Genomic DNA, 23158 nt, shown 5'->3' with positions numbered 1-23158 from the left:
AAAGGAAACAAACGGGTTACTGTAAAAATGGGATTCTCTATTGTTTGTAAAATGGCAAAAAATAATCTTTAAACAACTACACAACCTTAACATTAATAGCCAAATTCACATCGTACGTTTTTCACATTTTAAATAAATAAATTTATATAATATATCGACAAAAAGAAATAAAACAGGAAATATTTATTTTAAACACACATGTAATACATGTACATAGAAAACACACAGTGTTTTTACATAATAGGCGGTCGAAAATTTAACCAATCAGGCAATTAAATAAAATGAATGAACAGACAAATTAAACAGAGCCTTTTTTCGAAATATTAATAAACATACAAAAATTGATGTTGAAGGGCGTAAAATGTTTCCTGCAAGTTTGATTTTGGTAGATTTGTTTCTGTCTAATGTTAAACTTTATGCCTACTGTCTGGATGAAAAAAAATCATCGAAGTTTTTTTTAAATTTTCTTCAGGCTTGCCATCTTTCTAAATGAGCTCTCAAAATGAGCTATATATATTATACTTTTTTATTCAGTTTAGTTACTGTTTGGGCCTTATCTGACCATTCATAAAAGACAAAAATGCTTCATATTCTACCACCACCAACTTTTTCTATTAAACCCTATACACCTCTTTACCTCCTCCTTCCCCCTCTTCTCTTCCATATACCAGAATCTATGATATATAGGTAATTATATATAAATACATGTAAATTAGTCATCAGCTTCATAAAAGAAGGAGACGGATTAGCATAAATACTTTGTACTTGTTTTCGAATCCTATATATCATATTTGTATCACTGAAATAGTATACCGACAATAAAAATAAAGTTTAACCTTAAAAAAACTCGTTTCTTAGAAAGAGGAGCACGAGTTGTCTGCCTTTGTGAAATTTCCAAGATGGCGGGTTGTGATGGACGCTTTGTAATTTTTCTTACTTTCATGACTGCGTTGGCATGGTTTCCTGGCATTGAGTGTTCAGGTAAACAATGTAAATGATTTAAATGGTAATATCAAAAGACACAATAATGTCATGGAATGACTATCTTGCTATTACTAGTTGATTTGACTGAATTTATGGTCTAACCTGGACGCCCTACTGAGTACTGTAGCCCGAGTTTCCTCTGGCCTAGGAGCACATCTGACCCTGACACCAGGCTTACAGACATGTTGACTGATGCCCAGTGTGGTCCACAACACACATCTATGGTATCCGTTAAAATGTCTAAGTCTGGTGTCAGGGCCAGAGGGAACTCTGGATACAACTTGAGTGCAAGGCCCTTAAATCTGTCAAACGTGCTCACGTTGGATTACACATTTGCAACTAGTAAATGGGAAGAGGACTGGCGCATGAAACTCCACCCAGACAAATGCACCATACTCACTATATCACCAAAACGCACACAACTTAAACACCAATACACACTCCATGACCACACACTAGAATCTGTAACTTCAAACAAATATCTAGGCATCACACTTCAAAACAACTTAAAATGGGACAAACACATTAACAACATCACATCAAATGCAAATAAATCACTAGGCTTTCTGAAACGCAACCTAAATATAAATTCACCACACAAAAGAACATGCATATAAGGCCATTGTAAGACCAAACCTTGAATACTGCTCTTCAGTTTGGGACCCACATTACACAAATAACATAAATCAATTAGAAAAAGTACAACAAAGAGCAGCACGATATGTCCTAAACAAATACCATAACACAAGCTCAGTCACAGACATGATACACAACTTGCAATGGCCAACACTACACACACGCATAACAAGAACACACATTATTTTCTCTACAAAATAATACACCAACAAGTAGCAATACACACCAACAATCTCATCCCAGCTGACACCAGAACACAACCTTAGTTAAAGACATATCTTCACATCCAAAGACAACAGACACTCATTCTTTCCATACACCATAACACAGTGGAACCTCTTACCCAAAACAATAATCTAATCAGAAACACTAGCAGAATTAAGGACATGCACCACATACATAATGTATAGCATAATTGAACATATACAAAACCTACAAAACAACTAACACTCACTGCTTTTAACCTGTTTTTATCCGATAGCAAATAATAAAAATATGATAAAAAATCACTGTACATAACAACGCACAGTACAGCACAAGACCAAAACTTCTGTAATCGTCAATATTGACGGAGGAAGGTCTAAAGATGAAGATGAATATTATTGTAACTGTAAATTTCAACCCCAATATAGGTCATATTTAAAGACCAAAATTTAACACCAGTGTTGAAATATGTAAATTGAATATATTGAACTTTAGCTGTTAAAATGTTACATAGCTGAATTAAGTTTTAGCAAGATATACATATTTTATGTAAGGCTTGCACATTCACAAAAATTGTTGATCAACATTTTGATATGTGATCACTTTTGTAATCAAAGTGAATGCTACAGAATCACACATTATTAAAAGTTATTTATTAACTCAACAGGAGATCAGGCTTAACTTTTTTCATACCATAACAACTTCCCATCATCAGTCTTGGCAAGCTACAATTTACATCATCAGAAACTTCCCATCGCAGCATCAGATGAAGTTCAATTTATGACTGACAACCATCCAGACTGAGTGTTTACTTTGTGAATTTCAACTTTTTAATTGTAAGGCAATTAATACACCAGTATTAGCCCAAATAACTGACTGTCTCCTTTTAGTTTTTTGATGGGCAAAATTAAAAAGGAGATGGTCAGTTATTTTGTTTCTTTAGTGTACAAGTCTGAAATTGAGATGGTTGTGGCCATTCAAAATGTAAAGCTACAGGTGTTTTCATTATTTTCTATAAAATCCTAGCTGTTACTAACTATAGTAACCTATACAATTCTGCACCAATCAGATCACAGCCGGAGAGGACATTGATCACTTTAATTCTTTCCGTCGTCTGTGAGATTATAAAACAAGCTTCCATTATCAGTCTTGCAAGCTACTTCAGCGGTACTTTCCACCATAGCATCCGTAATTTAAAACTGACAACCATCTAGATTGAGTATTTCCTTTTTACTGCATGTCATGCAATAATGAGATACTATAATATCATCAAATTCCTACACTTCATTTTGAAGAAGTTTTAAGAAGAGGTATACATGAAAAAGAGAGAGAAAAAGTTACATTGTATGATCGTGGTTTCCTCCCAATATGCAACCCTAGGACTCATTCAATAAAGTATGGCTTCCAATGTCAAATACCACCCTACATTTTTGACCCCGCCCACTCGTCATATCCAACCCTAGGCCTGTCCAATACCTTATTTCATTATACTTGAAAGTGTTAAAAAATATTGCATAGGGGTTCAAAAACACAATCTTTGATCTTTGTGATTGAGAGCAAGAGGCGTATAGGCCCAAAATATCATTAGAAGTGGGTATATATTTAAAGATTCATGTATATGTTTATACAGACTTACATTTAAACTAGAGTATTAAATCACTGGGACTAATTATTGCTTACTTCATTTGGAAATGATAATAATGCATACTACCTATTTTGGAGGGAGACTCTCAATTTTGGACCCATACATTTAGCATTTTCAACCAGTTTCTAAGATTTTTTTAATAATTCTAAGATCTAATGATTTCATTTAAAGAACAAACCAAAAGATGCCATTGTAAAGTAGTAATGTTTCCTTTGGGAGTAAAATGTATATAACACATTTATAAATGTTATTAATTTTGAAAACGAAGAATCTCCCAAATAGAAATTTCAAAAAAGTTAACAATTACATGTATATGATAAAGAGATAATCATATATAATATTATCTTTCCTTTTTTCTTAGATTATGGTAGATTAAATGTGTATGAGTCCAGCACGCTGAAGGAGAAGATTGAGCTGTCCAGACATCACCCCCTATGTGTAGTGTTGAGGATAGCAGGTACATATAGTTACTCATACAGATTGCCACTGTAGTGTGTACATGTATGCCCGTAGGGCTGTAACAATATATTATATTGTGATACCATCTTATGTATTCTACCAAATTGTCTTGTTTGCCTGTATATAACGATACACTATGTGATTAGCAGTCGGTTTAAACTCATAAGCAATAATTGGTTACGACTGCACTAAGTCATTAGCAATCGGTTTTAAAATCATAATCAATATTGGGTTTTTAATCGGAAGTGTTAAACCGGTCAATGATTGACTGCATAATTGGTTTATAATCTTTTGGGACTGAATACCCAAATAAAGTGAGAATACTACCATAACATCATGGTCAATAGACAGAGTTGTTAACTATATATTAGGTTTTGTCCTTTTATGATTAATGGATATCAAGCAACTTTTATGCATTTTTATCAATCATAGAGTATAAATCAGCACAATATATGACTTTCAAAGCATACTTTACATGGAAGACATTTAAACGCTTTGATTTTAATGAAAAAACGATATATCGATTATGGAATTTGTAATCGGAAAGAGCAAACCAATCGATCTTCAATTATAATTGATCATCAGCCAATCACCAACTAAGAGTATACTTTAATTATCAATCAATTTTTATCAGACTTTAATTAGTGTACTTATATCTTTTTAATCCTTCAGTAAACATGTGGTCCACTATGCAGTCCTATCCAAAAGTACTAGAAATTAAACTACAAAGTATTGAAGACTGTGACAAAAATCGATAAATCCTGCACTGTCATTATGAAGTTGACATTTTAAGCAGATATTTGTATCATGATACCTATTGTATCGTAAGCACTGTTCTGCGATACCTATACCTATCTTATTGTGAAGTAATTGAATATCGTTGCAGCCCTAGTATGCAACTTGACATGATCATACATTGAGGGTAAATGTATGCTACTGTATGCCTACCAACTGCATTCTTTACATTAAAATTACACCAAGAAATACAGGTAAAATGTAAATTAATATCAAAATGGAAATAGTCGAATCAATGCAAAAGATTAACTGTTGTTTGGCACAACAAGCTTTTAAAACAAGTTAAAAAAAAGTGTGTATTTTCTTACTGTTTAAGCTGCTTTTGATTTACGTTTGGTAGAAATTTGGAACTGTTACCTTGGTATGTACGTACTGTATACACAATTTACACATACAATACACATATACAACTAGTGTTTCACCCTGGTGTCACAGCATGTAATGAGTTCATGTCGTATTGACATACTATTTTGTGTGGGGTTTTTAAAGTACATTTGAAGTACAGTATAAGCTGTTTTTTTTATCGCCTGATTTTAGATAAAGACACAAGACTTGAAGACAGTGTAAACACATTGGTGGTCAAGGAAGGAAATGGAGGGGGAAACAAATTCAAAAAGTGGCAGTTTGGTTCTTTTGCTTTTGAGAAGGTAAATAATGCTTAGAATATTATTCAAACACGGAAATCTACAGATAAAGTTTATGTACTGTACTGTAATGAAATTCATTTGGACTGTTGATATTTCCGTAAATTACGCTTTTGCTCAAGGGAAGGTAATCATTAAACATCAGTTATTGGAAAATTGCTGGGAAATGTGAAAAATTACTTTTATAACTATGTCTGAATTGATGAAAATGGAAAATTTACACAAAAAGTATTTTGTCTTAGTTGATGAAAATGGAAAATTTACATAAAACATTATTTTCTAATTGTGATATTGCAGGTCACTCTTCCACCCATACATAGACCTGTGTCTTTCCCTACCCTGAGGTGTTACACCGGAAAACATACGTACCAGGAGTTCAATGGAAAACACTCCACAAAGGCAGTGTCTAAGTGGCTGGAAAGACTGGTGAGAGCAATCAAAATGGCGACACCTTTATGTGATACATTTAATATTGTTTATTGCAGACATGAACATTTTGAGCCTTTTATCAGAGTTTTAGTGCAATGCAAATTTTTAACTCGTTTCTATTGAAAGGATTCAGAAATCTAATTTTCAGCCTTTTTACCCATAAGCCCATTCAATGTTGCTTTTCTGTTACCATTATATATTTATTTCTATATATGTGCAGAGAGTATAGGGGAAAATAAAACTTGTAAAATCTTCAAGGCAATCTGCCCCCTTTTCGAAGCACAATTTGGAGCAATTACATAATAGAATGGTTATGAATGAAACTCAGAGACAAGTTTTCATGTTAAGGTCCTGCAGCAAGCAAAGTACCTGGAGGATGCGTCCATGTCTGCTGTGGAGCTGGCACAGGAGCAATTCAACACGGTCCTCATAGCCTTCCCCGACACCGCCCGGCACGCTCAAATAGAGGAAATGGTCTTCCAAGTACGTTCATTCATACTTTTTTAATTCTTGAATATCAGAGTTTTGACAAAAAATATTTCACAGTCAGAACAATTAGTATTTTCTCTAAAATAAACATTCTTGGAACAAGAAGTGATTCAGCCCATATAGAAAAGGCTACCTAAAGCACATGTGCTGCACATGAGCTTCACATGAGAAGCACATGAAATTGGTGTTTGCATATCATATGCAAATGAGATGAGCCACATGAGCTTTACGTTAGCTGAGGTGAGCTGTGTCTTAGCACACCTGGTTTGCACATGAGCTTTCTGTAACCTAATCAAAGCTCATATACCTTTTGGAAAGCTCACATTGTTTATGTGAGCTATTCAGACTTAGAAAAAGTTCATGCCTATATGACTCAAATAAAATCTGAAAAACAACTTAAGTCCATTTAGCACATGGGAAATTTCATATGAGCTATTTGGACTTAGAATCAGTTCAGACTCATAACTTTTCAGCTGTACATGTTCTGCTATACAGACTATTAGCTATACCTGGTACTAGTGTAATATACTTAATCAATATTCTTTTCTCATAATCATGTTGGCAATAATATATATCTGTCTGAAAAAGAATGGAAATCCATTCAGCCATGATAGTAGTTAAACAAATAAGTTAAGGATATCATTATTTTGATTCATGTTTATTTTATTATTGTATACACATTAAATACCATCATGCATGTACAATTTTATAAGTGATAAATTAAAAACCAAAGTAATACATACTGTATCAAAATCTTTATGTTGTTACATTGGTAAACCAAAGAATTTATAAACACTTTATATTACAACAAACAACTCCTACCAACCTTTTACCATAATATAACCAAAAATAGTAAATCAATTTTATGATTAGACAAGTCTGCCTGCAATTGGACATACGTTTGACTATATATATATACCTTGTTTATTAATTGAACAGAAGTTTGATCATACAACAAGGTTTGATAGGCAAGTGAGTGTTTTAGTGTACCTCTCCCACTGCCCTGGTCCTATACACAGTAACCTCCCCTTAACTTCCTATCACTGTAGAACAATTGGTCCAGTACACTTCCGTAGACAAAGTAGCTAAATCGGTTTAAGCAATAGTTCGGCAGTCTAGTGAAGGTCAAGGTTCAAGTCCAGGTCTAGCCCCTATGTGAATGTTTACACTCAAAACAATATTGTTTATTACACTTTGTTTATTTTATCTTTATTATTTCTCATAAAAGTCCAACAAGGATAATGGTTTTCTTTCAGAAATGATTTATCAAACCATATATAGTCATGCCTGAAAAACAGTTTCCAATACTAATAGCTACAGATTTTTGGGATCTTTATCATAAATTTGTCTCATTATTTTTATGAATAGAGATGTGGAGCTGCCCTCTGTAGACAGAATCTCATTCAGATCTCAGTTATATTGATGTACAATTAAATGGGATACTTAAGTACCAAATAAAATAACATATCAAGGTACAGCTGTATGTCCGTCACAAAGAGAATGCTCAGCTGGTAAACTGTTTCCTTTTTACTGCACACAATAACTTTTCTTCATTTTCAGGAAAAAGAAAAGTTGTCTAATGCCAAGGCATTCATTGTGCATGAAGATGCTACAGATTTAAAGTAAGTCATATTGGGGAGGGATATACAAACTGAAAATTCTTATGTCACGTGAAAAAGATAACGTTGATACAGATTCCATAAGCCCAGTTTTTAACTGTGTTTTTCTTCTTTTGCAGAATTTTCAAAAACAAATTCAAGATGAGAAAACTACCTGCTGTGGTCGTAACACACAAGGATAACGTTAACGGTGAGATTGTTTCGCTTACAAATAAGAATTATAAATACAAGTTTTCTCTGATTTAACCACCTTTTGAAATGATCTCCAATATGTTTTATAGATTATCTGACGCCACAAATTTGACAAAGTTGACATTTCTGAATCAGCTTAATACATGTATGTTTTTTCTTCAAAATTATAGAAGTTAGGGGCATTAGTTATAACATAGGTGATGGCATCTAAAAAGAATGTGAAAATATATACATGAATATAAGGACATGGATATAGGTTATATCAGTCACAAATACATATAAGTAGTCTGAGTTTAAATTGGCCTCAATGAACACCAGACATCTATCTGTGAAAATTTACAAAGTTTGGTGTTGGAGCCGAACGAAAAGCAGTTATCAAAGATTTCTCTTTTGTTTGTTGACATTATCATACAGTAAGTAATACAGAGGTGAGAATTACAGTTACAATTTGGTTCATGCTTTTTTTTCAAGTTTAAATTTGAGCTGAATGTTTTGATTTTGAGACTCTGTTTTCATGTGCTTTCTATAGACACGGGTCCTACAACTGTAAAGGTGTTATCAGGAGTGACTTTGACACAGCAGTCACTGGGTGTGTGTCTCCAGGCTAGACACATGGGGATACCCCACTATGACATGGTAAGCAACTTAACATTCATATATTTATAAAATGTCATTCATATATATGGAATAAGGAAAAAGATGTAATGCTAACATGTATGCAAAAATCATGTTGAATGAAGTGTATTTAGAATTTTTTGATATTTTGGTAATATTTGAGTCAGCATTGGTGCTGTGAACTTCAATTGATATATGGTCTAACCAATTATGGTGCTTTGTTTTTGTATCTAATGGTATTTAGATGAGATTGAAGTCCATGATAGTGGTGTGAGCTTGTATTTAATGATGGTTACATGAGACTTGAGTCAGTGATATCGATGGTGGTACGAGTTTGAATACAGTAAACCTCGTTATACTGCCACCATTTCCCCCCAAATATTTTTTGGCATTATGAAGGGGTTTGGCGATAAATTGAGGGAAATATATACAGGAACTCTGATAAAACGAGAGAAAAGGACCTTGATGTTGGTGGTATGTGAGGTGGCAAATGAAACGAGGGGCATTATATCGAGGTTTTACTGTATATTGAAATTTAGGCAAGATTCAAGTCACTGATGGAGACCTCTGGGAGTTTTGTGCCAACACTGGTCGGGTTCTACTCATACTTTGGGAGCCATGCCCAGCTCTATCTGCGACTGCTCAGTAACAGTGTAGAGGAGTTTAGAGATATGGGAGTGAACGTAAGATTCGGACTGGTGAATATTGAGGAAGCAGACATAAACTTGAGTAAGCATGAATCTCCAGTATTCTATAAGGAAGCCTCTATGAAATTATACAAAAACCACTCTATTAGTATTCACTAGCCATACATTCTCAATTGATATGTAATGCCTTCACATACATATATACGTACCGGTTATCGGGTATGTCAACCATGCATAATAAATCCCACTTGGTGTTTGTCAGAATTATCTCCCTTTAATATTAGTTTTTCCAAGAAATCAAAGAAAGCTCTCTTAGTGGGGTAGTCATTCGAGACAGACAATTTTGTCACATTTAGGTAGTGCTATGGGTTTCTATTGCAAGTTATTGTTATTCTGTAATATTTTGCAAAAGATTTAGGGAATATACATATATTGTAATTCCTGAAATTCAGCGTAATTAAAAAAAAAAAATGAATAAATGAAAAGAGTGCTAGCTAGAGTATGAGTACTGCTTGTTTCAGTGATAAATTGTCCATCCCTAGTTAATACATACTCTTAATATATATCTTTTAACTTTCTAATCTGTTTATTTTATGACCGAATCAATACTCTTATTTTTTTCAGTCTTATCAAGATGGGTAGATCCAAAACTGACATTGTCGTTTCCTGTGGCTATTCTGTACTACTGGGGTATGTGTAAACCACAACTATAAAGGTTTTGTATCAATTGATTTACATAATTTGTTTTATCATTAAAAGACCGTTGCACTCTAAAACAAATACATGATTTTGCATAAAAAACAGGTCTTGTTTATGCCAAGGTCTTTAGGATTTGACAGTTTTTGTAGATATTAAGAACAAACTACATATCACCAAATCTAACACTAATTTGATAGTGTGGAAGTCTTTGACAAAAAATTCTGTCCTTATGTCAAAATTAATGTTTCAAAAAAATCTGTTTAAAGATTTAAAATTGAAGATATTGTCTTCTTATGATTTTTTTAACTTTTTCAAATTTTTGCATTTTGATTTGCAATATTTTTTTCTCTCAAGAATCTTTTAAAAGGGGAACAAATAAAAATATTGTAAACATTTGTAAACAAGAATACTTTTTGTATCAGATTGTTGTTGATATAGTAGTACATAATGTTGTTGATTTAGTAAAGGTGTTTTTCAGATAATTCTAGTAAAATAGCTCAAATAAAAGTGTCTGAACAGAGGCTCACTCCCTTAAACCTACACCGTGTCCTCAAGGAGACTGTGGGCTTCGTGGACCGTGAGGGACAGGAGGTGCCATACAACCCACTCCACGGCTACAACCCTCTCGAGGTGAGACTGCTTAGTCCAACAGAACGCAAATAAGTTTATAAAATGATGTGGGTCTGTATTTAAAGCATACATGTAGCTATCTGATGTTAAACTAATGATACAGACCATCTACATGTAATACTGTGTGGAATATTTTATGGCTTGTTTTAATCATCACTCATGTGTGTACTACATTTAACATTCATGGCCATACGGCTAGAGTCCACATTTAACTCCAAGGTTGTTTTGATATCATTATTCCTTTCATGTAATCATTCTCTCTTACATAAACTTCAATGTGACTCAAGAATTTGTAAGAAAAGTCAACATTTACCATTGAGGTCATGTGCTCTTTTTAATGCCCCAAGTATTTTGTGTGTGTATGTGTTGGTGGTCAGGGAGGGGGTTCTCACATTGTGGTGCATGCTAAAACCGGGTCTTGTGCTTCACGGTATGATAGTTGTACATGTGTTAATTCAATATTACAGATATCTGCTGTGTTCGAGGGACCACTGGGAACAAAATGCTCTCAACATTCTCATAACTTGACAGACAATTATCCAATTCAAGTACAACCAGTCAAACGCAAGAGGAAGGTGCACGTGGTGACAGTGGAGAAAAAAGAAGAGGTTAAACTCTGGCATGATATGGTATGACTACATGTAAAACATTGTTGATAATGGGTTTATTTTATGTCCATTGTTTGAACAGATATTGATATTCCTATTTATAGATATTTAAAAAAAAAAGAATGCAAAAAATGCTCTGTTTGAAAGGTTTTACTCTTTCTTGTTTTTGAAAACAGTTTGTTTGCAAAGTCACATTTTTTTTATAGATTTTTTGAAGCAAGCTAGACTATCTTTGTAACAAAACATTATCAAACTACACACTAGACAGTGCAGTTTCAGAACTAATTTTTTCAAAGATTATTCATATTTCCTCAACGAATGAAGGGAGACATATTTTATCACAGGTATTACTGATTCTTCTTCTGATAATTTTGTCTTGGATGTAACTTTAAAACTGTTAAAATATTTTCTTGGCGGAACTTGAAGTAATATACCTGCATTACAAGTCTGTAATATCTAATGTACAAATAGACAAATAAAGTGAGCCTTTTTTTTGCGTGATTAAATATGAGTTGACTGCACACTAATTTCACACTAAATTTCTCATTATTTGTAATCAAGTTCGGAACGGAGACTATTAATAAAAATTTGGACATGGTGGAAAATATCCCGGTACTGACCGGCCAGTATTGGTCCGAAGTCATTGAGAAGTCACATGCCCCACAGCATCCCCTTCAGGGAGGCAGAGAGTGGGCAGGGGAGGTAACCAAGGTGGCACTTGTAAGTATATTTGATTATCTCTCCGAGTCGGAGAATATCACTTTCATTTAGGATATCAGTTCCATTTGAGGGATATTATTTTGAGTCAGTCACGCAATGTCACTTGTGTAGGAATAAGTTGATATCTTCTAATGGGGATCATCTGGAAACTGTTTTTGAGAAATAACAACCCTGCTGATGAGTTTTTATTTATAGTGCGTAGGACTGATGAAACTATTATCAAATAACAATTGAATTTTGTTTAAAAAAGTGTGCAGTCTTTTACTGAAACAAGACAGTAAAGCAATAATCAACATTACAAAGTAAAATTGTCCTCATTTAAATATTGCTGGAGAAAGGAAAGGCATTTCTAAATTTGTTTACTAGGCAGTACATTGTATAATGATAACAAAAAAGCCTAGACTGAAGACATTTGCTTGAAAATCAGATAAACTGTATAAATATGATGTTATGATGTTTTATTGTAGCATTGATCGATGCTTATTACTGACAGTGAAAACTGTTATTTCATGTTAGAAAGTAATAAAGGTACCACAGAGTAACACATATCCCCAATATCATCAATGTATATAATTATCTAACAATTTCATAACCTACATATATTGAAGTGAATACATTTATTGTTATTCAAAATTTCTTAAAACACATAAAACAATTTTTTATATTCAAAACCATCTATACACCACCTTGCATTGTCACTGTGCATATTGTTTGTGTAAATAAATGATTCTGGAATAGCTATTAGCTCTTGTTTGTTAACCAAATCATTTTGATTAGTCAAATTTGATTTTTTTATTATTACAGGTGGTCTTTGTAATGGCAGAATGCAGGAGTTGTAAGAACAGTATGCCAGTTTTTGAAAATTTAGAGAAATCTGTCAAGTATATTGGTAAGTCTTTTTGTTCTGATATATTTTACTGTGTCAAATACTTCATTTTGTAGAGGATTGTCTTAAGTATCACTGTCCCACTGCACTCTAGTTTTTGTGTATATACAGTAACAGGCATTAATGCAGGAATAGAACGTTGGTACCCTTTTTTGAAATAGGGGAAAATATGCATTGTACATGTAGGTGCATGACTAGTGTCCAAGGAGGGTTGCAGGCCAGAGCCAGAAGGAGCTGTACAAGAGGGGGGCATGGATCATCTTGATTTTTTTGTTTCTCGCTGTCCATTATAGATACTTCAAATTGACCACCAGATAGGCGTTAGAATGAAGTGTTTGTGTGACTGTTATGGAATTGTAGACCATAAACAGGGCTATAGCTGTTAACAGTGTGGTAAAATATCAGCAGTGACAAAATTGATTACCAGAAACAGAGAGAAAATGCAATAAAACGCTGACAAAAAATATAAAAACAAAATTGAATCAAGACAGATATTCATGTAGTAGTATTTTAGTTACAAGTGGGGAATTTTTAACTGAAATGGGGGAAAATAATGCCATTGTTGTATCCATGGCTATGATGATGAGTTATGGTACTGAAATGTAAGGTAATGGTGCAGACATATGTGGAGTTATGTTAATGACGTAGTATCAGCCATTTTATGTTGGTCATTAGCATCTTTAATCAGCATTATGTGATGTGAGGCCAAGAACAAAAATTGTGTGTTTCAGGTATCCCAACTTACCCTAGATTTTACCGCCGACCCTAGATATTTTATCACCTACTTGTATCTAAGACTAATTTATTAGCCAGGCAAAGTTCACAGCCACTCATTAAAATGTACTTTCTCCCTGTTCTGGGAGTCTGACCTTATTCTTGACAAATTAAAAGCCATTATAATGTGTGAAAATTCATTGTAAAATTTAAAATAGAGCATATGATATTCATTCACAATAATAAAAAAAAATAAGATTAGAATAAAATTATTTGCCTACCGATCGACCCTATCCAGTATATTTTTCAGGGATGTTAATTGAAACAAACTTTTTTTTGGCCTGATACATGTGCCAAGTTAGTTGTATCATATGAGACCACTGTCAGTCAGGATTGGACGATGGGAAGGACTTTAACTGAACAATGGGGAATGGCTATAGTTGAATACTCGGTAGAAAAACATTTCTTAGCTCTTGGTGAACTGTAATTTGACATAAATCCAAATATTGGAAAACAAAACATCTGAAATGCCCTTTAATAATGAATAATGCCTATTAATAGCCTGTCTAAGATAATACAAAAAGCATGTTTTTTTCACACTGTTTTTTTATGGGACATATTGGTTTCCAGCACCCAATCTGAATGGCATTAGTTATGTTTGTGTTACAGAAGGTGGATCTATGTACTTGGTCAACTGTTCAGTGGACCATGCCCTATGTAAAAATCTCGACATTCGTGGTTACCCAACCGTAACAGCATTCCGGGGCCTGGGCTGGCTCCACAGTAGTCGCTGCATAGGAGATGAGGCGGAGAAACTTGCCCAGCACAACAACTATGTCAGACTGGACTACCATGGCGTGTTACTAGTGAGCATGGCAAAGAACAGTTTGTTAATTGCTGGAAACTGAGGGGGTTTCGTACTAAACAGTTTAACATGTCCCAAAGTCAGTGAAGCATGAACTTTTAAAGTGTGTTTCTCCTGCCCAAAAAGTCTAACAATGTAAAGTATAAAATGGTCTGTAGGTGCTTCATTGTCTATGTGTAACATTCAAGTGAGCTGGCACTATTGAAAAAAGATGCCAATAGAAGAATGGTCCCACTGCAAGACAGGATATTCATATGCTTCCAGTTAACATGTAGTCTCACTCACATGTGTAAGTGTTAGCAAGGTGACTTATAACCAGTAGTATTTAGCGCCTGATAAAGCAGCTCCTGTGAAATTCTCAAATTGTATAATTGTTTAAATGGAATATTGATTTACCATAAAGTGCCTTAAAGTGACTTATATTTTGCTAGATAGGGAACTCTATATCCAATGTCCTATCATGATTATAATCCCTCCTACAAAGCAAAGGTTATATAGTGGTAAATTTGTTCAGTTGTCTATCTGTCTATCCGTAGATGATTGTGTATTTTTACACCGTATCCTGCATATTTCTTTGATATTCTCTTAAGTGTCTGATACTTAATTTCACAGATGTGTATATCTTGAGTAAGATGGCATGCTGCCATGATAATAGATATGTTAATTTAGGAGATGGATATTAAAGTAACTACTGTGTATACAGTCTTTATTGCAGCAGGTAAGCTTTATGACAATGGAACTCTAATTGTGTAGAGGAATTTCACTTTGTAAATTGAAGTGTTGTGTACTGTATTTCAGCATGATAATATAATGGATTGGTTTGCCCGGGTGTCTGCTCCAGCCATTACCGACAACCTGTTTGACTGGCCAGATGCTAAGGTGAGGGGACGTTGTATTGGAACTCTTTGAAATAAAAAAAAATAAAGAGAGTTGACGTTAGTAGGTCCCATTGAAGAAATGTATTAATCGATGTACATTGAGATTGGTTGGAGAAGATATAGTCAAATTAGAGTTATCTCCCTTGCCACAGTTTACCTGAGGTAATATTACACATTTTACCTGTATATTTCTCCCTCAGGCAGATGATGTGAGTCTATTTGGTGTGTTGACGCCAAAGAAATCTGACTTCCTGCCAATCCCGCCTCAGAGGAGTATTGACTACTACTACTCCTACGAGTGTTTTCGTCTGGTCTGTGAACGCCTGTATGGGAAGGTACACTGTCACAGCGTGTACAATAGAGATATACCAGAACGCGAGTTTGAAGATGATGATCTGGACCTCATTGTCTCCAAGGTAGTAACAATGATAGGATCAAGCTGCTCAAAATGAATTCCATTCTTGTTTTCAGAGTTGTCTTGAGTGTGTTTTATGAGCAGGCCAAATTATGATATGAAATGACCATAAAGATTCCTGAATATTTTCTGAATATTTCTTCTATCTTTTTTTCGATATTTTTACTTGTATATTGAGTTGATCAGAAATAAGGTTGTGTTCTTTAAGGGTATTATGTTATCGCTTTCTTTTGAAAAAATAAGTTTCTGCGGTTTTGAATTACAATTATTATAATGTGAAAATATTGCTTAAACTCTAACCCAGATCATTTACATGTACATTGTACCATCAAAACCATCTAGATATATAATGACAGATCAGAGGTTGGGGGTTCAGTGAAATGCTGTCAGAAGGTGTTGTCTTTTAATAAAGTGACGTGGTAATACAGTCATGTGTTGGGATTATGGTGATGTGACAGTAAAATGGTGATTTGTTGGAATGATAAAAGGTGATCCTGAAGAGAAAAGATGGTGTGAGTGCTGTCATCATGAAGCTGGGCACAAGCTTACAGGACACAGTGGAGGATGAGTCGGACACAAATTTACACAAGTTTCACAAACCGCACAGGTAAATATATACATACAGGTACACTACACAAACCAGCAAGGTAAATATATACATACAGGTAAACTACTCATATGACAAAGGTAAATATATACATACAGGTAAACTACTCATATGACACAGACACAGGTAAATTTATACATACAGGTAAACCACACAAACCACCCAGGTCAATATATACATACAGGTACACTACTCATACGACACAGGTAAAAAGATACATACAGTTAAATATTCATATGACACATACACATGAAAATGTATACATACAGGTACACTACACAAACGACACAGGTAAATGTATACATACAGGTACACTACACAAACCACACAGGTAAATATATACATACAGGTATCCTTAAGTCAATGGCTAAATCAGGGACATTATGATACATGTATATATAAGTGACAATCTAAATAAAAGCTTTCCAGTCCAGTTTCATCTATTATTAAACATGTGATTTACTTAATCATAAGTTAATGACTTTTAATGAGTGTTGATTGGATTTTCTGTTTACATACCTGTACAGGTGATTTATACAAACCAGAAAGGTATCTGTCTTTTCATGGTATACAAACCTCAAAACAATTGTCCTTGATGCACTGCAATGAATTCATTTCTAATCAGTTGTGTTAAATATCATAAATACATGTAGCAAGTATGTTTCCAATCATTAACTGACCACACTGTTACAGGTACAACCTGAGACCTAACACAAGGTGTGAACAGGACCATGTAGCATGTACAAACCTGATCATAGCCTACACCATGGATCACTCCAGACTCCCGGTCACCCAGCTCACCTCAGACCTGTTTCACATTCACTCCAGGTAGGTACATTTTAAATCTCAATTTGAATCTGTTCCACATCCACCAGAGGTAAGTATTTCACTTCAGTCCTGATCCACATCCACAAGAGATAAGTAACTCACTTCAGATCTGTTCCACATCCACCAGAGGTAAGTATCTCACTTCAGTCCTGATCCACATCCACAAGGGGTAAGTATCCCACTTCAGACCTAATCCACATTTACCTGAGGTACATATCTAACCTCAGACCTTTTACACATCCACCTGAGGTAAGTATCTCACTTCAGTCCTAATCCACATTTACCTGAGGTACATATCTAACCTCAGACCTTTTCCACATCCACCAGAGGTAAGTACTGTATCTCACTTCAGACCCATTCCACATCCACCTGAGGTAAGTATCTCACTTCAGATCTGTTTCACATCCACAAGGGGTATAAGTATCCCACTTCAGACCTAATCCACATTTACCTGAGGTACATATCTAACCTCAGAGCTTTTCCACATCCACCTGATGTAAGTACTGTATCTCACTTCAGACCCATTCCACATCCACCTGAGGTAAGTATCTCACTTCAGATCTGTTCCACTTCCACCAGATGTAAATATCTCACTTTAGACCCACTCCACAGCCACCTGAGGTAAGTATCTCGACACTTCAGATCTGTTCCACATTAGCCAGAGGTAACTATCTCACCTCAGACCAATTCAAAATCCACCTGAAGTATGTAACTTACTTCAGACTTGTTCCACATCCACCAGAGATAAGTATCATGCTGAATATCAAAGGAGATGATGTTAACACTGTTATGTTTTATTATTGTTAAAAAAGTTTCACTAATTAATTATATAAAATAAATGATGTACCTTGCTTCAGTTATAAAGTTAATTAAATAACAAACTATTTTGAATCTTTTGTTGATAGCATGTATTGGATAATATTAAACATTTACCAGCAATATACACCAATTATAATAATAATTTTATAGACGAAAGTAAATAAAATGTTTGAGTTATCTCCCCTTAGACCAGTGATGACACTGAGTAGAAATTTGCTAAAGTTTACTGCATGTTTTTCAGCGAGAGTATGAAGGACAGTCTGCCAGTGATGATGGCTCTGGTACACCGGCAAAACATCACAGAGGACTCACAGTTCATCAAGGTTTGTTAGGAATTGGTTTTCCCCTGAGTGAAACATATTGTGAACAAAGACCAAAACCTTAACTTTTTATCAAATACATATGTCAATAGTAAGTTTAGTGAGACAAGCAATGATGGAAACCATTTATTATACTGTAATATAGTGTATTTTAAAATCATGGTATTTTGTATAATGTAAAATATTTGGCAGTATATCTTTTCATCTACAACTCATGTACAATTACCTGTCTAAAGCAGCCAATTTCTGCCGGTCCCTTGGGTGGCCTCTTAATACAGGTTTGACTGTAGTTACAAGACAAGACAACTGCCAATTCATTGGAAGAAGTGTTCAACATTACTATATTGTATCGAAAGTTTATACATAAGTATTGTCCGCATTTTGATGTAGTGTTGGTACATTTGTAGGAGCTGAGAGCGGTTGCTTACGAGTTGTACAATAACATGGAGGTGGTGACAGTGGATGCTGATGACTACCGGGGCTGGGCTGTTCGATTTGTGCCCGAAGGATACTCCATGACAGTTGCTATGGGTGAGAGGAAAAGCCATTTATGTGGAAAAGTTTTCCAGTCAAATGAATATGAAATATAACTTAATCACTAGATTTATAATTTTGTAATTTAATGCAACACTTTATAACGAATGATCGTCTCTATTTCAGATGGCGAGGACCCCCTGGATATGCATGTGTTTCCACGTATCTGCTTTGTAAAGAGAGACAATCACAGGCGTGCAGCATTTTACCCTCCGGTAGGGTCTGACCTCAAAGATGAGAGCTGGTTTCAAAAGGAAAATCTTCTCAACTTTGCTAGAAAAGTTCTGTCTAGACCTGAAAAACATATGATAGGCACAGACCACTTTTAAGTATTATTGTTTGTGTAATCAGGAAAGCCCTGTCCTAACCCAATGTTTTAAGTAGTCTAACTGTGTATTCTAAACATGTTTTTTAAAATGTAGTTTGAGAGAAATTTGCATAGCAAGAAGATTTTGCAGCTAAAAAAAGTTTTATCATGAAATTCAAGTTATTTATAACATATATGCAATTCAAAATTTTTGCTATCTATCATATTTTGATTTTCTAATTCTGTGGCTAAGTGTCGTGATTTTAGGTATATATATTTATATCTAAAAGTCTGATTTGACCAATTTGAGTATTGGTCCTATAGCTATCAAGATATACATCACGTATAAGCCTAAACGGTATTTGTTTTTTGAGAAACCCAAAACATGTGTTAAGATGAAGAAGAAAACGGTTGCTGCAATTTATTTTGCAAATCTAAATATACAGTGGTTTTTATTTTCTTGGTCAAATTTTGTATTTGCAAAATCATCAAAAAAATAATAATGTGAATATAACCCAAGTTGTCCCCAGAGCCAGTCTTTTATCACTTTTGTTTGTCTATGAAAACAAAGTAAGAATATTATTATACACGAAAAAAGAAATGACAATGGGACTACGCTGCAATATTTCTTGAAAAGAATCAAACTGAATTCTACCAAAATCTCACATCTTCATTTTGAATTCTGTGGATTGCTAGAGATCTATAACAGTGCTGTAAATGAAATAAGAGATGAAATCTCTCAACAATCACCTTGAATTATTGCGAAGAAACCTGTGTTGGGCAAAGAAGTTTATAATACATCCAAGGTATCATATATTTATATTAATTTAACATTTGACAAGGAGATTTATAACACATATCATACATTTAAAAAATGTATATCCAGTTGGTATAGTTTTTCATTAAATTCATATGTTGTAGTTCGGATAGGTTTAATAGGATGTTTTAGTAGACCTATACATATTTATATTTTTATTTATATTGATATTTTTGTATACAGCTGTTTTGTCTGATATCATTCCATCATCTCTATACGAATATGATCAAAACTAAAACGATCTCAAATAGTTTTTGATTTTCATGTTTTCTATCCTGTAAGTAATTTATATGACTTATTGAATTTTTAATCAAACAAACAACTGATGTGACACACGTATTTTAGATGAAGTCAAATACCAGTTACAATAAGCAGGTCTTAAGCACTTGTTTTGATTTTCGTCCATGATCTTACACTCAAAAGATACAACATCAGTAAAAATAATGGTGTTCTTAGAGTTTTTGTCAAGTAGTACATACTATTTTGCCTTGAACACATGAAAAACAAGTTCAAAATACAAAAAGTACGAAAGAGAATCATACCATCTAAAAGGCAAGAATTTTACAAAAACATGTGTACATATTCCTTAAATTTAAGTCAATTTTCAATCCCATAGTTTTTTATGTGTATCTGTGATAACTTGGAAACATAGTATTTTCTGAAATTCATAGTTCTAATGATTTGACATGGATAGATATTGGCTGAACATTATTAAACATCGTTATAACATTATTGAGTGTATTCACTACATTATTATCTGTGTGTGTGATGTTACATTATTGCATGAGTGTATTCACTAAATTATTACCTGTGTGTGTGATGTTACATTATTGAGTGTAGTTACTACATTATTATCTGTGTGTGTGATGTTACATTGTTTAATATTAACAGGGACAGTATATCACTATACGTCCCTGATATTAATTAGTACTAATTGACAACAGTGATCACCTTTCTGTTTGTTGTAACCTATCATTGTACATTATAAAAACAATTTACATAGGAGAGCTGGACCTCTCAAATACATGTACCATATTTATAGTGTTAACGCTACTAAGAAACTGGTTTTCTAGCCACGACATGAGTATACATATATATAATATGTCCGTCTATGCAATAGAAATATTTATGCAGATATATTTCCTTATATATTTAATAATATTTTAGCTCGCCTGAGTCCCAGGCTGCCACTCATGTGAGTCATTTCTATAATAATCCGTTCATTAAACACTTTCCAGAGTTTTTCACATTTACAATTCAACTGAAAAAAGTACTACTGACAGATTTCAAATGAATTTGTCAGAAATGATCCTCAAATGACTGGGAACAAACTTTGTTTCTCTCAAAAGGATCAATTTTTTAAAATGGCTACTATCATAACATTTTTGCTTTACTTTTTGGTTTTTGTATTTATAAATATTAAAATTTCATTCGGAGGAATGAAAAGCATGTGATCCATACTATAAAGTGATCTTTAGTTGGCTCGGGAATCTAAGATGGCCACCATCCTGATTTTTTTTTACAACTCTCTACTGTTAGTTAAACTGTTACTCTTGTGAGCAACAATCCCTGTAAAAAAAATCAAAGTTGTATGGGAGAACCTTTCAAAATCGAAGTTTGTTTCCTAATTTTTTTGTTTGTTTGTAAAGTTTCGTATTTGCCTATACAATTGTCTTTAAATTGCCACTAATATATTTAGCATATTTCGCTAATGTAATGTAAGTAACATTTTACTCTACGCATACATAGTTACTTCCCTTTGACTAATAAAAATTCCGTCCTAATATTTGTGATTGTCTTATTTGTACATATTGTCGGAAAAAAATGTTTATCATTGGTAAGGCGTGACACTAAACATAGTGCTATAGCTTGGGCATTTTACGTCGTTTAGGAAATAATTTACTGTGTTTATTTTACTCGCAAAGAAGTTTTTACCTATGAATTTCGTTGATATCATTTCAGGATAAAAAAAAACTGAATTTGAATATCAGAAAAGTATTGGTGTCTCTAACGTTGAGTACATATATGGCTAGATATATGTCTGCGTTACGTGTTCTAAAGATCATCCTTCTAAATATCCAGAACCCTACCACGGAATTTAAGTCCGTGACCCTACGAAAGTACAGCAGCGATTGTAATCTTCTCTCTAAAACTGAAGGTTGCCCAGATACTTCAGTATTTTGTAAAACTAATAATAATTCAAACACAAAAAATGTTTCTGTAATCCCTGTAATTTATAACCATTATAAATGGTAACTTTACGATAAAGAGATATTCTAAACGTGGCTGAATCTCTCATATAATCCGACGGCAATTTATCATACATACAGTTATAATTACCTCCCCTTCATTACAAGCTAGGGCCAGGAATTCGAAACTACCACTAGCAGATGCTTACAGCGACTGTATTGTGATCGGAGCACAGGGAACTGATAATCTGTCTAACTAAGGTGTTTAGAGGCGTTTTGCACATTTTAGGAGCTGAAATACCCCCCAAAGGATGATAATACAGGAATCTTATTAGTATTGGGGGTGGCATTTTTACAGAAAATTAATTTAAACAGCTTAGTTTGGGTCCAAATATTTGCTAACAAATTCTCAGGTCCCAGTGGATCGGAGGTCCGGGCTTCATTTTCCGGTCTGACCATGATGAAGTTATACATTGTTGCCGACTTTTTCCCGCTTAAGTTATTTTTTCATAAAAGTTCCACAAGGTACGGGGTATCTTTTCCGAAATTGATTTTGATAAAAAAAAATCATGCTAGAAAATGGTTTCCAATCCATCCATATAGTTACATGTTTTTGGAAGTGGTACGTAGACCCTAAAGGGATGTTAGGTTGTATATGGAACTGTTAAATATGTATGATATTGAAGGGACAAATGAATACACGTATCACTGACCATATATTATTTAAATTCTGCGTAAAAAATAAAGTTGGATGAGTGCATATAGGTAAGTTTTGATAGGAACACAATCTTTAAAATGTCACCAGGAATGATTTAAAAGGTAAGGGTTGAGCATCATCCACCAAGGTCATAAAGCCTTTTCCTTTTCAGTTATGCTAATAAGGAACTAGACACTGCAGCGAATTATATTTAATAACATAAAAATCGCGTACACGGTATTTCGTAGGATTTCTTTACTAGTAATC

The 23158-nt window shown here is 34.0% G+C and overlaps 1 protein-coding gene across 1 annotated transcript; it reads left to right on the top strand.

The window, feature by feature from the left end:
* Window positions 1–898: 898 nt before the first annotated feature.
* LOC110452507 lies at window positions 899–21781 on the top strand. Its single transcript, XM_021501078.1, has 22 exons — window positions 899–981; window positions 3831–3926; window positions 5261–5370; window positions 5665–5793; window positions 6145–6279; window positions 7846–7907; window positions 8024–8094; window positions 8626–8732; window positions 9251–9440; window positions 9983–10048; window positions 10536–10687; window positions 11155–11316; window positions 11857–12015; window positions 12820–12904; window positions 14285–14481; window positions 15279–15359; window positions 15559–15774; window positions 16262–16380; window positions 17074–17208; window positions 18269–18350; window positions 18755–18878; window positions 19008–21781. Exons 1-22 carry the CDS (start codon window positions 900–902, stop codon window positions 19208–19210), a joined length of 2763 nt encoding a protein of 920 aa, XP_021356753.1. The 5' UTR covers window position 899; the 3' UTR covers window positions 19211–21781.
* The last annotated feature ends 1377 nt before the right edge of the window (window positions 21782–23158 follow it).

The sequence above is a fragment of the Mizuhopecten yessoensis genome, unplaced genomic scaffold (genome assembly GCF_002113885.1).
Source record: "Mizuhopecten yessoensis strain PY_sf001 unplaced genomic scaffold, ASM211388v2 scaffold6719, whole genome shotgun sequence".
Taxonomy (NCBI): Eukaryota; Metazoa; Mollusca; class Bivalvia; order Pectinida; family Pectinidae; genus Mizuhopecten; species Mizuhopecten yessoensis.
This window is presented reverse-complemented; position numbering and strand designations above follow the sequence as displayed.